The following is a 16493-nucleotide window of genomic DNA, read 5'->3' as shown; positions in this document are numbered from 1 at the left end:
TTTGCCCCAGCTGTACAAATTTGCAAATGGGCAGGTGGGAGTAGCAGGTGCCCCACACTGATTTTCAGCTTGAATGGGCACAATCTGTGGCTTTATGGTGTTGGTTCATTGACAACATTTTTTTAATTTGAAGAGGCAAAGTAGAGTGCTAGAAGATTTGCAAAAAAAGATCAATGAAAACACCTTGAATTTACATTTTACTAGCACAGTCAGCAATAGAGAAGTGAACTTTTTGGACCAAACTGTATATGTCAAGAATAGCATATTAGAGTCCACATTGTTCAGGAAACTGCTGGCAATACATTGATGCATGCCACCAGCATCCCATATGGAGAAAGTTTAAGGGTCAGAAGAAATTGCAGCAAAAAGCAAGAGGAGGACAAGGCCCAAGTAGTAATGATGCAAATATTTCAGGAGAGGGGATACTCACTTACCAATATTGAGGAGGCAAAAAGGAAGGCAAAGATAAAATCTAGGGAACAACTTGTATTTGAGAGGAATAGAAAAAACAAACCCGAAATCTATCCAATTTAGATTAATTACTACGCATAGTACACAAGAAGAAGCCATACGTAAGATTGTCAAAAAGTACTGTCATATAATAAAAAATGACCCTAGGAGACCAGGTCCCGCCTTCAGAAGGGCTAGGTCTATGAGAGACACCTAACAAAAAGTAACCCTGAGTGTAGAAAACAAAAAAGTAGCTGGCTGTGGAACATCAAAGGCTTCAAGAGGTGCAGTAAATGTAAAACCTGTTAGTTTGGGATCAGTACTAAGGAATATGAATTTCCCCTACTAAAGAAAAAAATGATGATAAAGGGACAGTTCAGCTATAAAACTGATCATGCAATTTATTTACTACATTGCCCATGCAAACTCTTGTATGTACGTAGCACTACACTCCCTGTCTATAGATGAATTTTACAGCACATCAGGGCTATTAAGAATAATGATAAGGCGTACCCAGTTGCCTGCCACTTTTAAGAGAAGCATGGAAGGGAAGTTAAGGGGATGGAATATTTTGTGATTGATGCTGTCCCAAAGAGTAACAGAGGAGGGAACAGGGAGAGGTGTTTAAGACAGCTAGAATCGAGGTACATTATTGAGTTAAATACTAAGATTCCGTGTGGATTGAATTGTGAGGAAGATCTCCACACCCACCTGTGAGCCAACCACCACTGTGTTCTTGATTTATTTTAACTGTAAAGAGGTAGCTGTAAGATTTTAAGAGTTTTAATTATTGCACGTAGCACTTTGGTTTACACTGTTCAATTTTAATTGGGATTTTGCAATAGGAAGACGACTCTAAGAGAAAACTCAACTATTTGTGAAAACGATAATGTTCTTTATGTGTGCCCATTGAGGCGGAATCACAAATTTGAGTGAAAGGTCCTTGTGCAATAATCACACTGAAGCTGAATGTAGCGGTATGAGAAGGTATATGACGAGCTCTATTAGGCTGTTGGGTGTGGATAATGGTAGTAGCAATGCTTTGATATGCTATTTTGCACTTTGTGAGTTTCCGAGAATTATTCTAGGAAGGAACTATGCCCACTTGGGCTGAATGAAGAATTAAAATTCACTCATGCTTTGAGAATCATTCTATGTACAAGTGGTAAAATAATGTGAATTTTTATAACTTTTAAGAAAAAGTTTTTTTAGAAATTGTCATATTTATTATGCCAAAATTGTGCAATAACATTTTGTCCCCCCACCCACGAGGCATGCCGACCACGACTGATGGTAATCAGTGCATGTTGTCTCCTCTCTTCCAGAATGGCCAGAAGAACTTTGGGGCATATCTTCAAGGACCGGCGATAATTATTGCGAAGCGCACTTAGCGCTAGGATAATTATCGCCGGTAACGTGGAATTTTATCGCTGAGATAGCGTGCTATTAGCAACGCTTATCTCAAAAGCGATAAAATTCCAAGCGCTAACTGCCAAATGTGAGATTATCGCTGGAAATGCAGCGATAATCTCACAAAGTTTGGCGATAGCTTGTTGATAGGGCAGGGCAGACTTAGCCATGATATCCACCTTACATAGGATATCATGGCTAAGTCAGTCTTGAAGCAGGCGTAAGGAAAGTAGCGATAACAGAGGTTATAGCTACTTTGCTTGTCGCTCTGCAGGTTAGCGTGTCCATTGATGATTGGAGAAATGTCGCTTAGCGACATTTCTCCAGTTATGTCAAGGCAGGAACGCCCACTTTGCATCTCATTAGAGATGCAAAGATGGGCGTTGGGGAAAAGGGTGATAATGCAAGGATTCACGCGATAGTGTGACCTTGCTGATTAGGTGATAAAATTATCACCGCATTTCGTCCGAAAACGGACACAAATGCGGCGATAATTTTATATCGCCTCCTTGATGATATGCCCCCATGTTCTTGACCTTAGCTCCATTCTGTGAACTCTTTAAGAGTGTTGAGAAGATACTGAAAGTGAATTGAGAAGCATTTATGCAGGACATTCATAATTGTTTGAGGGAGTGTGCGAGGGAAAAGAAAGTCACAATCTTTGGCAGTTTCTTTAATGTGCTGTTCGGTGAGCAACTCTTGAGCATGTGCCTAGTAGAACTGCATTACTATGTGCCTAAATTGCAGATCCTTATTCCAAAGTATTTTCAGTTCATGATGTCAAGTGGCTAGAAAACCAAGAAGCTCAGAATGGCCGGGGTAGTCAGATGGTGAAAGGGTATATGGAGATAAAAATACTTCATGACAGGTCCAAATCTCTAATAGCAACCCCAGTGAGTATTTGGTGACACTACAAGGTGAAAAGCCAGAGAGGAATGGGTCCTTTTAAAGGGATTAGATTTCTAGGAATGATGAAGGTATCTGAGAGGCGTCTTCACCAGATCTAACTGAGCCATTAACGTCAACAAAGTGTTAAGTGCCAGTTCATATCCCAAACATCACAGGTGTTCAACCTGCTTTTTAGTTAGAGTGGCCACTTGGAATATTGTTGGTGGCTGTGGATGGCTGGGAGAGCAAGATAAGATTGCACATTCAAATCCCTCCCAAAAGCCAACGTATGCACATGTTTTACCCGGGCATTTAACAAAATTCTGAGTGCGTCTTTCTAGTTCTCGTTTTCGTGAAATTATATCTGACTATTTCAGACACCTCCTATGGGATCTGCATTTCAAAGGTTCTCTAGTTAGTAGTCGTGACTCGAGAGCCACCGCTACAAGATTTCAGATTAAGTCAATGAATCATTGCAAGAGTATTGGCTTTATAGAATTGTAAGGTTTACTGGTACATGTGGAACATCAGGCCTATTCTGTGTTTCAGTTATTTGCTTACATTTAGTGTATGGAACGCCGGTGTCCTTAGTTTAAACTCTGATTGCTTTCTACATTTTCTGATGTCACTCCTCCACACCCTCCTTTTCATAGTGTGACCTCTACTTTTAAGCGTCCTTTTCTATTGAACTCCATTAATAGGTTTTTATGTACATGGATTTCTCTCACATGCCCCTCACGTTTTCCTGTAGTCTATACATTATTTCATTATTCGATTTGTGCCATTGATTTGTGGTTGAAGCATTTCACCATTTGATAATTTGTCTCTAGAATGAGTCTAGTCTCCTTCCACACTTCCTGGAATGCAGTTCTATGACATCAGCAGTAAATAATGCAGCAGTGCCCTGGGCTGTTCCCTATCATGTGTAAGTTTGACTACTTGGAGAATGTTTGTGGGCCCTCTGCTCTGGAAGTTGCACTTGGAGGCAATAGGTTTCTCTTGTCAGGAGCTATCTCTCATTACACAACTGGAAGACAAGATTTTACTATCACATGGCAAAATAGGCAAACCCTGGCGGGTGATTTTACATACTGCGTACTTATATAATGTATCAATCAATCAATCAATCAGGATTTATAAAGCGCGGCTAATCACCCAATAGTGTATCCAGGGGCTTGAAGGTCCCAGAGGCTTATTTGAACAGCCAGGTCTTGAGGGCCATTTGGAATTCTGGAATGAGGTGATGGTCTGGAGGTGCGCGGGGAGGCTGTTCCAGGTCTTTGCTGCAATGTGGGAAAAGGAGCGTACTCCACTTCTGCTTCGGTAGATGTGGGGATAATGGACAAGTGAAAGGGAGGCATAGCGTAATCTTCTACACGGTTGGGGGACGTTCAAACGGTGGTTAATGTAGGCAGTCCTTGGTTGTGTAGCGCCTTGTGGGCGTGGGTCAGCAGCTTAAATTGGCATCTCTTCTGTACGGGGAGCCAGTAGAGGTGTCCGGAGGTGTAGTGTGATGTGGGTTCCATGGGTAAGGCCAAGGATGAGTCTGGCTGCAGTGTTCTGTATGATGAGGGCATGTGTTACAGTGCGTCTCGTGTGTCGGAGTAGCCACTTGAAGATCTTCCTTAGGATGTGCAGAGTGAGGAAGCAGGCGGAGATGACGGCGTTCATCTGGGATTTCATGGTGAGGTTGTTGTCAATTATGATTCCATGTTTCTAGTGTGGTTGGAGGGAGTGGGTGCCGGTCCTAGGTTCGGTGGCCACCAGGAGTCGTTCCATGTGTTGCTGCTGTTGCCAAAGATCAGCATTTCCATCTTGTCTGTGTTCAGCTGCAGGCTGAATAAAGAAGGCTCTTAACTGAAGAAGTGTGGGACCTACTCTGTCTTGTGAAAAGTGTGCAGCCCTCTTCTTTACAGAAACAAGGCTGTTATAAATACAAGCCTTTAAAACGTTTTCAACTGTAGATAGAAAATGTGTATATGAAGCGTTGATATTGAGAATAAACGTGTTTGTCTTGAAGCCATCCTTTTTAAATTAACTAGAGAACATACATAAACCATCTGTTACCTTGAAATGTGACTGTATTCTGCTTTAACAATTATTGTTATGCTTTCATTGAAGAATCCTTTTCTCCTTGAGAATGGCCATTCAGACCCTAAGGTGGCATTGGTTTCGTTTGGTCTGTTGTTGTAAGGTATTTCCCAAAGTGATGCATGTGTTGACGAGTGAATTCCTCTGTTGCAGACCTGAACCTGCTGGACTGGAGTTCTGAAAATCTCATTGCTTTTGGCCTGAACTCATCTGCCCATATATGGGATGGCGAGAGCTGTGGAGCCCTTGGACGCATAGACCTGAGCTTGAGTTCAAAGTACATCTCCTCTGTGTCCTGGATAAAAGAAGGGGCCTGCCTTGCTGTGGGCACCAGCGATGGTGAAGTACAAGTACTGTTTGAAAACTAGAACCATCTTCTGGTCCTGGGGGATCAGGGGAACAGGAGGTCATTTGCAACGAGTGTACACCCTACGTATAACAACCATTCTTTAAAATAGATAGCCAGAGGCCTCTCAGACCACACCGAGCGATTAGAATATCAAAATATAGGGGATTCCTGCTGGGGGGTTAGCCGACTGTAAACCACACCATGGAACCCTGGATTGGGGCCTGAGAAAAATATTCAATGTCATAACAGCTGGAAATAGTGCCATGGAGAGAGAAACTAGAGGAAGAATAACTACTTATGTCCTGCTACTTGTCCTCCAAAGCTGTATCCATGCAGAACCTACATCAGGAAGGAGGTGGCACTGTGAGGTAACATTCGCTGCTGGCATCTGTTGTGACATGAGTTCAGCTGCTCAGCCTCCATCCTTTCGATGTCTCTAAATTGAGTACCATCGAATTAAAACTTGGTAAAAATGCTTAAGCACAATAACCCTGGGATGAGTGTACATAGGAGTGCTTTATGACTCCTTGCAAATGATCTCTTTCCTCCTGCGTTGCATCTGTTCCTTGTGTATTTACACTTCAGATTTAACTTTCTGCTTTAATTCCTCTTGAGACTGTGTCTTACAATTTTCAAAATATTGAATTGTGCTCTGATCCACTGCTTCTCGGGCTTAATTTATAACAACAATTAATAATAAATCAAATATGTCTGAGTGGTACAGCCTACTGTTGTAATCCGAATGTGCACCCAGCCTGTTTGTACATGAATAGCTTTCCCACTGCTTCGTTCTGAATCTTTCAGAAAATAGCCGTATTCCCTGGCAGACATTGCTGGGACTCTTAAACCCACACATATGGGAAAGACACCCAAAAGGCACATACTTAGAGGAAATGAAAACCTAACTCTACCCGCTTTCACATCCACTGCAGACATACCTCAAACATCCCCAGAAAGTGTCCTCAGGATGGCTACTTATCTGGAAATCTTTTATGGTAACATCGGGCTGTATAACGAATACCTGTCAATAAAGAACTCTTGCTTTCCCACAGATGCCAATTCACGATTTCATCTGCAAAAAACATAAGTAAATTGCTGCGTTCTTCTCAGATACCTTGGGGGAGATTTACAAGCCCCTTGCGGCTCATTTACGCCGCCGTTGCGTCACTTTTGTGACGCAGCGGCGGCGCAAATTCTGCACCATGGTGCGGGGTACTTACAACGTGACGCATCTGGGAGATGCGTCACGTTTTAAAGCCCTGCGCCACATGTAGGCGTTCCTGCGCAGGGGAGGGGAGGGTGTTCCGGCGCAGGAACGCCTCCTAAAAGTGGCTGAGTGAAATCTACAAGATTTCACTCAGTCACTTTTAGACCCATGCTGCGTCAAAACCCTGTGCCTGCCTGAAGCAGGCGTTGGGGTTGACGCCGCATTAGCAAGATAGGGCCCCCCAGAGCATTGCTGGTGCTGCGTCGCGCTTGCGACGCAACTTCAGCAATGCACCACTTTTACGGCACAGATGCGTCACGTTTTTGCCCTTGGTGCGCCGCATTGTAAATGCAGCGCATCCATGGTGGCGGAGCTGTGGCGCACAATAACTGCCGCATCCCTGCTGATATGCAGGTATGCGCCAGTTATTGTAAATATGCCCCTTCGAATACAATCATGGACACACAATCGTGCCTATTCCCGCAGGGTTGTACAATAACAAACTTTCAGAACTGCTTTTATCCTAAGAGAATTGATTTATTGCAAAATGTACGAAAGCAATTGATCTGTTTCTATACGAACGGATTAAAGATTCTGAACTGCATTTCTTCTTCACTAGATGAAGAGATTCCGCAGCAGAGACTGATTGGCACAAAGCAGCGAGCTAATCAGATGGAATCCACTGGTCGAGTATTGAACAAGATGCTCTTACACAATGAGGGCCATATTTATTCTGCGTTACAGGGAAATGTCAGGAATGCACAATATTTATCACAATACAGCACATTCCTGCCTTTTCCCAGCGCTGGCACACAATGGGCTGCCTAGTACCAACCATGGTGCAAGGGTGCCTGCGTTGCACACTGGGGGGCTTATTTATGAGAGGCTTGCGCCACCGGGGTGTCACTGTTTTTCATGCTCTGGCGGAGAAAGTCTCTCAATCATATGTAAGAGGGGATGCAAAGCCACTCTGCGTGCCTTTACTTGGTCTCATAGATATGGAGTAAGAACAGCAGCGCAAGTCGCTGCGCTGACTTATTCTGCACCAAGCAGGTGTTCCATGGTCTTTGCAATGGGTTTTCCTACACAAAACCCATGGATTTTGATGCTGCCCAGATTAACTTAATCGCGTGATCCTGGGGCAGCACCAAAACCTTACGCCTCCCCAGAGCAGGCGTAACAAGGAGATATATTTTCTATTTCTCCTCGTATTTTCCTCTTTCCATGTGTGCTGCAGAATGCAGCACACATGGAAAGAGGAAAATGCCTCTCAGGATTGTTTTTGTGCAGGAGTGTGCCCCTTCTTTCACAAAGACAATCCTGCCTGCAACAGAGACACCCTTGCACCATAGAACAAGGGTTCCTACGTAGGCACTAGGCTGCAAATTGCACACTAGTGCAGGGGTAAAGGACAGGAATGCAGCATATTTCATAAATACGGTTCATTCCTGCCCTTTCACATTAGGGTAGAGCAGTGCAGCAAGAAGACTTGCAGCGCTGCCGTATGCCGAATGGCCTACATTGTTTTTGTGCAGGAAGGGGCACTTTTCTGCACAAAAACAATCCCCTGACCAGGAGCGGAATTGCAGGCAAGTGGGGTGGGCTGGGTGGGGGGGAGTTAACAGATGAAGACGAGCAAAAAGAAAAGAAAAACAATAAAACCCACTTACCTTGTGCTCGCTGCATTACCAACTCGGCAATGCGGAGAGCGCAAGGTAAGTGGTTTTCTTTTTATAAATGTTATTTTCCCTCTTCATCATCTGTTGACTCCACCTCCCCCCACCCCACCACGCTTATCACACCGGCCTCTCCTGCTCAGGCATATTCCTTCATCTATGTCAACCGCAAAATGAAGCACACACAGAAAGAGGAAGTAACAAGGGGAAATAAAAATGTGCCTCCTGATTTGTCAAGCCACTTAGGGCCATGCAAAGTTGCCTTGCGTGGCTTGATAAATTGCATTTTGGGGTTGTATCATGCATGCACCATGTTGCATAGTGCAAAAGCACTGCAACCCTCTTGATAAATAGGGCCCTAATTTTCTTGCACAGGTGCAAGTGATTTCTGTTACTTATATGCCCCATCATCAAAGGTGCAGCACCTGTTGTGATTAGGTCAGACACGCATATTAGTATTTTATCTTCGTTATTAGACCTTTTATTGTATTGTGACTAATTGAGAATATGGACAAGAACTGTTTTATCATATTTCCTGCTAGGAACAACTTCATAAACTATGCAGCAAATGATAACATATATAATGTGTGCACAAACAGAAGATTAGACATATAAATGACAAACTCAGCAGTTTATATGTAAATGGAGGTAAAGAAACCAATTATTGTACAGGTGCACATTGTTCTTGATAAAGTCCCAGATCACTAAAATAAGATGGAACCCACTGAACCTTAGCAGATAAAAAACTGTTCTAACTTTAGTTGGACTCAATGCTTGTTGGTAGAGAGTCAGCAATACTCCTGTTTCACACAGGGTGCACGCTTGCAGTGCAAGAGCCTCTCAATGGGTCTGGCAAAAATACCCTTTATTAACTCTATAACCTGCTGCTTTTTGGGTCCTCAATGTACATAGGACGTCAAAGTGGAATCTAGGGTTGTTTTAAGTGCCCCCCTTTACATTTGCCCTTGCCCTGGTGATAGTTTTCTCTGCATATCAAGATCATTTTTACTCCACTCAAACCCATCCAAGCTAAAATTTGTATGCAGAATTGTTCTCTAAAACATATTCCTTTTATAGAGCCTACCAATGCACAATGCAAACAGTATGACGATTTTTCCTTTGTATATTTACTCTTTTTTTAGTAAGGTTTCCCAAACATAATGCCTTTGTGCAATAGAAAAATACTGTTCTCTGCGACATTCATGATATGCAGAAATATTTGTTAGGGCTAAATAAAGATATATTCAACAAAAATTGTTGCAAAAGTTGCAATTTCCCCACACGTGACAAAGCTATAAACTTCAATATCTTTGCAAGGTTGATACATTTTTCATTGACCTTTTGCACAGTTGCAAAAAATAATTCTAAATTCATGCACCCCTTGCTGAATGCACAAAGGCCCTTGAAAATTAACCCATTTCTCGTGGTCCCATATTGGTGGACAGATGTACTTCACCTGAACAATGGAACCTGACAGTTGAGAACACTCTGGGCCATCTCTTCCAATTTACTATGGTCAATAGACCTTTTAGTAGCCTGAGAGGGTAAGGGGTTAACGACAATTGAAATTTTAAGGTACAGTGTGACCATTAGGACCATGCAATAAAAGTCTGCGTCAGTAACTTAAAGTTAAAATGTTTATTACAAACTCAAAGCCAGACTAATACAAATCCATTTCAAGAACATACAATAAAAATACAGGATTATCAAAGGAATACCAAAGCGGCGTACAATATTGGTCCTCAACAGCAAAGAACATATAAGAATTTCTGTGGCAGCAATGCAGAAAATAAGAAATAAGATTTGATGAGTAGGCGAATGGTTTAAATCCTTCTCCCCATACATGGAAAAGATTAACAACATCTACTAAACCCTACACTAAACTAAGGATAGAGAAAACCTTATTAAATCAAAGAAGCAAGAAAGATGTCAGCATCAGAACCTCTGTAGAAGTTCTATGGGTAAGGAGGCATGTGTAGCATAAGGCCACACAATCGGAGAGGACGAGAGAGGTCTGTACCTCTTTGTCTACAGGAAATCTGATAATACCTAAGGTGGGTTCACTAATTAAAATGCACAAAGAACATTCGAGAAATATGACCTCATACGCATCAAAGAACTTTTCCAGTTCCCAAGAAAGAACTTGGGGGCATATCAGCAACAACCGGCGAAAATTATCGCTAAGCGCACTTAGCGCTAGGATAATTATCGCCGACTAGCGTGGATTTTTATCGCTGAGATAGCGTGCTATTAGCAACGCTTATCTCAAAAGCGATAAAAATCCTAGCGCTAACTGCCTAACGTGAGATTATCGCTGGAAACCCAGCGATAATCTCACGAAATGTGGCGTTAGCTTGTTGATAGGGCCTCACAAACTTAGCCATGATATCCACCTTCCATAGGATATCATGGCTAAGTCAGTCCTGAAGCAGGCGTAAGGAAAGTAGCGATAACAGGGGTTATCGCTACTTTTCCTGCAGCTATGCTTCATAGCGTGAGGCTTGATGATAGGAGAAATGTCGCTTAGCGACATTTCTAGTGTCATGTCAGTTTAGGCACTCCCACTTTGCATCTCATTAGAGATGCAAAGCTGGGTGCTAAGAATAGGTGCGCTAATGCAAGGTTTCACGCGTTAGCGTGACCTTGCTAATTAGGCGATAAAATTATCGCTGCTTTTCGGCCGAAAACGGACGCAAAAGCGGCGATAATTTTCTATCGCCGCCTTGTAAATATGCCCCTTATTCCAGTCTCCGCTTCCAAGGCATCCTTGGATTCCTCCCTTAGTCTGATAGTACCAATCGGTAACACTCCCTTTGTTCTTCATTAAAATGATTTGACCTTGCCAGTTCTTCCATACCTCGCCTCTCTAATTCTGAAATACAATGTGCTTTTTACTAAATAAAGAATGCCTTTGGTCAGCACCTGCAAAGGAGAAAACATGCAGAAAAACAACTTTGACATTAGCATTAAATGTCTCAACTGAAAGCTTAAGGCTCACAATCATGCTAACTTAACAGTTTTCTTTTTAAATACATATTAATTCTACAATCTACATATAATAAAATAAATGATACTGTACTCTTATATGTTGTACAATAAATAAATACATGTATTATTAACCAAACATGAGAACTGGTCGCAATTTATAAAGAAAGCATTGCACACATGCTTCATTCTCACTAATCCCTGGCAAATGCACTGCAATAAATGCATTTTAGCACAACACCTTACAATCTAAACATATAGAAGATTATTATCAGCAATCCAGATGTTTCTGAAAAGGAAAAACATTAATATGCACACACAAATATATCCCAAACATACAATAGATGCACCTTCTATACCTTTAGTGCACTATATCTCATTAGTATTATTGCATCAGACAAGTACATAAGGCCAAAATTAAATATATATATGGTCTAGCCAAACGTAAAAGGATGGAGTCAAAACTTAGGCTACTCCACAGTTACCCAGTACCGTGATATCAAAATCAACAGCCATCTAAACAATAAGCCAATTATTAATTGTGTCAAAGCCAGAGAAAATCCAAAAGTAACTTTCCCTATAGTTGGGAGGTGGATTGCTGTAACATACTGGCTGTATCCACTTTTGAACGTTGTGACCAGACTGAGTGGTGTTACATACATCACTGACTTCAACTGTAGTTAAGCAGGATGGTGACACATTTCTCTGAAACTCTCAACAGAAAATGAAAAGTGAAGTCACATGGATAGCATAATGACGGTTCTTATGCACATGGATAGCATAATGATGGTTCTTAAGTAAATTAAGAGGCTGCTGTGCTTTCAAATAGTATGGAAAAACCTTCTATTGCTATTTCAACTGAGATGCACTTGATCAACCAATGAACTATATGCCTTCACATGCCTTCACTTGGTAACACAGAATAAGCTTTCCAACACCTCCCAAGTCCCACCCCTGGTGGAAAAATACAGCTTGGACAATGGCTGAACAAAGGAGGCACAGAAGGATGAGCTACCACCTGCAGAATGGGTACACGTTATCAGACTCCCAAGTTCGTCTTGTTCGGTCTCAGCTCTCTCTAGTGTGGGAGCATAGCTACGACCAGGGATAGGCATGCGAAAGCAGAATAAGCTATTCATTTGTACATCCGGGTTTCAGCCTTGAATACGCTAAGGGGAAATAACTTTCTGCTGAGGCAAGCAGAGAGGGCAACAGAGGCTTGGTTTCGATCACAGTGCAATATGGCGGCTAAATGGCAAAAATGGCGTCACATATGCTAACTTAACTCGCTCAATGTTAGAAGGGACTGGCCACACGCATATACAGTAGTGGTCAATACAAAAATAGCTATGTGAATGCTAACATAACACAATATAAAGCATGAGTGATGGGGCAATAACATATTCAATTCTAACATGACCTCCATGGGTGGTGGGCTTGCAGACTGCACGTCAGCTCCCAGGAAGCCATAGGAGATTACAGACAATTCTTAAAAACAGAAATGTATCGAAATCTGCTGGCAAAAATTAGCAGCAGGCTCTAAACCTGTGCTGTTCTGCTCACAAGATCCAGAAGCCCACACCACACTGCTCCTGGGCTACGTGCACCATGCTGCATAGTAGGATCCCTATCCAGTGGTGTCTGAAACTCGGCTGTTGTTTGACAAAGTATGAATTTATAAAATAGGCAGCCTTTCCCTCTGTGCTCATATCTGGTGCTTACTGGCTCGTAGTCACCATAAGCCAAGACACTTTCATTGCTGATTGCTGGCCAAGTACTCTGTAGCTGTCTGGTTATAATAAGGCAATGATTTTGTGAGTTGAGAGTTTGAGCCAAAGAGCCCATGAAGGATTCTGTTTCTAAGCCAAAGGCTGATAGGAGCCTGCCAGTGCCAGTCTAACCCTTCATTTTCAGTGCCTCACACTGAAACCTTTGCTACGCTGCTACAAACTGGTTATCTTACACGATGAGTGCCCTTCTGCTATTGAAGTTCCTCACAGCTCGTTGGTGCATGCCAACCGTACCCTTCTTATACCTGCTGCGCTAATACCTAACTGGTGTGGAATTGGGTCTTGGTACTGAGGTCTTTTCTATAGCTATGCAAAAGGAACAAATGATGGACAGAATGCTGAACAATGCAAACATTCACCCCCAGTCACAAAGATCTGGGTTTAATCCATCGTGCTTTTGCTGACCACGCCACCCCAGTTTGGACCCAACCATATACAAATCAGTTGTGACCCTGTCCCTCATGGGAACAGTCCAGCCTGAACTGCCAAGCCTGCTCCTACCTGGACCAGGAGCAAGCATCCAGAGACCAGTTTCAGGAATCACCCCTCATCAGCCAGGTTAGCTTGAATCTAGTGGTGCAGTGAACAATGGGCCCACGTCTGGGCATACCCTTCTCACTTAGGGTGACAAATGCAGAAGGAACAAATGATGGAGGGAATGCTGAACAATGCAAATATTCACCCCGAGTCACAAAGATCTGGGTTTAATCCATCGTTCTTTTGCTCGCCACCCCAGTTTGGACACAGACATATGCAAATCAGTCTTGACCCTGTCCTGAACTGTCAAGCCAGGTCCTCCCTGGACCAGAAACAAGCATCCTGGGTCTATATTTATGACTCATGCTGGTTGGGTCCTGCTATACTATGTTTCTTTTAATTCTTTAGCTTCGACCTACCATTAGTCAGCTACATTCCTTGTAAGAACCCCATATATATAGCTCTACACATCACTATCTTTATGTCCACTCCTTCTGCCCCCTTAGGAGCCAACGTCAGGAGGTACTTCATTGGCACAGTTCATGTGGGAAGAAATGGGAAGTGACTATTTTATTTTCGGCTAGCGCGCATGAGTGGCTTAAGAACAATAGTATCAGTGGGCTAGAGCGTTACAAATATTTAGGGAGAGTTAGGAGAAGGTGTAGACAGAAGAATTGGGGCAAATGGTGACTGATTAGCAGCACACTGAGCTACCCTACAGGGAACACTGGTTGAAATAGTCTCCGAAAATCCTTAGCCAGATACGGGGAACAATGCTAAGTCCGTCTGCGGTGATGACTATCATTCGAAAAGCACAGTGCTCTTTCATTTCCAAGTGGAAAGGATGCACCTCTATGTGCATGCTGTGTAGGATATTTAGGGCTTAGAAACTGTTTTGCTATGATTCACTGTGGTATATGACATAGGACATTTGTATGCCGCAGTGTGACACCATCTTATTTCTAGTATTGTGTGCAGCAGTACTAGGGGAAAGCTTGTGAATTGGTAAGACATTGCATTTTTAACATTATGGAAAGTATCTTGTGGAAGCTTTAATTTCTTCCTCATCTTTTCTCTGGAGGAATGAAGCGCATTTCATGGTGAGACTAGTACATTCATACTATATATATTGTCACCAGTTCAGGTAACCTACTGTGAGTAACGTGGTGTTTTCTCTCTTCCTCTGTCTACAACAATGACAGGCTCTTCTGGGCAACCTTTGCTTCCGCTTTCACTTCCGCAGTCCACCAGTGCATCACAGACCACTTCCTCCACAAACCAGGCTGCCGGAGACCCTTTGCCTCTCTTCACCCCTAGAACATGGACTGGCTCCTTTCTCACTATCTGTACCCAGACTGAGTGTTGTGGGGTGCCGGTGACCTGTTCCCTAAGCATAAGGTTGCATTCTTGGGTTTGATGTATTGTGAGGCAACCAACCCATCCTTCCTCTTCATTTCTATTAGGCCACATTATTCAGTTAGTGACCTTTGCACCTACTCACTTGTTGCTTCCCTATCATCACCGGTTCCTGAGTCGACGCCTTGTTGCCCCAATGATTTGTTACACTGCAACCCAATCTGCTGCTAAACGTCCCTGCTGGTGGGCACTCTCTTTTGGGATCCGTGCATGGGCGGCTGCTTCTTGGTCTTCAAATGGGAATTCTGGGATCATCCGCAAGGCTCTGTGTGTGGCTTTTGTTGAGCCCTACTGCTCTCACTGACCATGTCACTCGGCTCTGCCTATCATGTGTGCCCAGGATCAGTGGAGCAGGACAGCTAGGATGGGATTCAAAGTGCAAACCTGGGATAAAGGCCCATGGAGAAGGACAAAGAGCGAAGCTCAGTGTGCCCCACTCTGTGTGCCCACTGCTCATTCAACTGCCCGAGGTGATGTTACAGTGGAAAAGGAGTTAAACCTGCCCTTCACCGTTCCTCTGCAGTATGAGAATGTGTGCTCCCATCAAGCTTATGCATCACTTTCATTGCTCATTTTTGCTTATCCTAACTTTATCTCTTCTCTTCATTTGATAGACCATTGCTGCTCTGTATTCTCAGTTGCTTTTGATCATTCCCACTTTTTGATGTATGTCCTCAGCTCCACCATCCTATTGCTGCCCCTTCATTCTTTCTAGACTTTGTCAAGTTCTTCCCCTTTGCAGCTTCCAACATCTATGTGACATTTGTATTCCCCTACTCTTTCAGCACTTCTTCATAAACCTTTCTTTATCTTCTTTGACATGCTCCACGAATTTGTTTTCCCGTTCTTCTAAATTTTCCTAATTTTTCCATCTTAAACTATTGTAATACTTTTGTTCATCTTTTCCCCCCTATCTTATTCTTTCCAAATGTTTTAGCCTCTCATTCGTTTTACCGTTTTCCTCCTTTTTTCCTTAATGCATCTGTTTCATGCCTTGCTCTCTTCATTATTGCTTTATTGTCTATTTTGCTTGAGAGGGCAATTACTTCCCCTAGTTCGCATGTTGCTGGATTCATTACTCCCACTCTCCGCTCCTTCATCTTCAAGTTTGGACAGCTTTGTGTTTGCTACCTTCAGTTGTCCTAGAGGGAATATCCCATGATGAAGCAACATTTTGAGCTACACCTACTTAAGTAGTTTGTCAGTTTTGGAGTAGAGGCCCTTTACTGAATAAACTGCACTAGTACAGAAGCTGTACCCCAAAAGAAGAGACTATTAAAAAGCATTGAAGATAAAGATGAAGTTTGTATTGTGAGTTGTGGAGTTAAAGGTATACACAGCAATTGTATAGTGGATATATTTGATAAAGGATTAATATTTTCCTTCAATCTTTAGAAAAGCCTATGGGCCTGAACATTTTTTTCTTTCTGAACAAAACAGCTGCAAATGCAATAATGTATTATCATGACAGCGAAGTAAAACAAATGACATCTCTGCAGCATTTAGGCAATAACATTGTGTCATGAAAGACTAAGATACACAAGCAGCACGGACTTCCTAAACAAAAAAGCCATATATCAGTTATTACTTGTTGTCAGGTCAGCAAAGTAAATTCATCATGGAACCCACACACACTCAGTGGCGGCCAGCTGCAAACAAAACTGGTGAGTCGCATATTTAACCCACAGACAGGCACTGGTAAAAAAACACAAGCAGTGCCCTTGGCTCAGCGCCAAAGCTCTCAATCCTGGTCT

General features: G+C 42.7%; 1 protein-coding gene across 1 annotated transcript in view; it reads left to right on the top strand.

Moving 5' to 3' along the window:
- CDC20B (cell division cycle 20B) overlaps positions 1–16493 on the top strand; it is a 322511-nt gene that overhangs the window by 251694 nt on the left and 54324 nt on the right. Inside the window, exon 7 of the mRNA XM_085631290.1 lies at positions 4993–5189. Within this exon, the coding sequence (XP_085487416.1) occupies positions 4993–5189 (197 nt within the window). The remainder of the gene's footprint in view (positions 1–4992; positions 5190–16493) is intronic.

The sequence above is a fragment of the Triturus cristatus genome, chromosome 2_1 (genome assembly GCF_964204655.1).
Source record: "Triturus cristatus chromosome 2_1, aTriCri1.1, whole genome shotgun sequence".
Classification (NCBI taxonomy): domain Eukaryota; kingdom Metazoa; phylum Chordata; class Amphibia; order Caudata; family Salamandridae; genus Triturus; species Triturus cristatus.
This window is presented reverse-complemented; position numbering and strand designations above follow the sequence as displayed.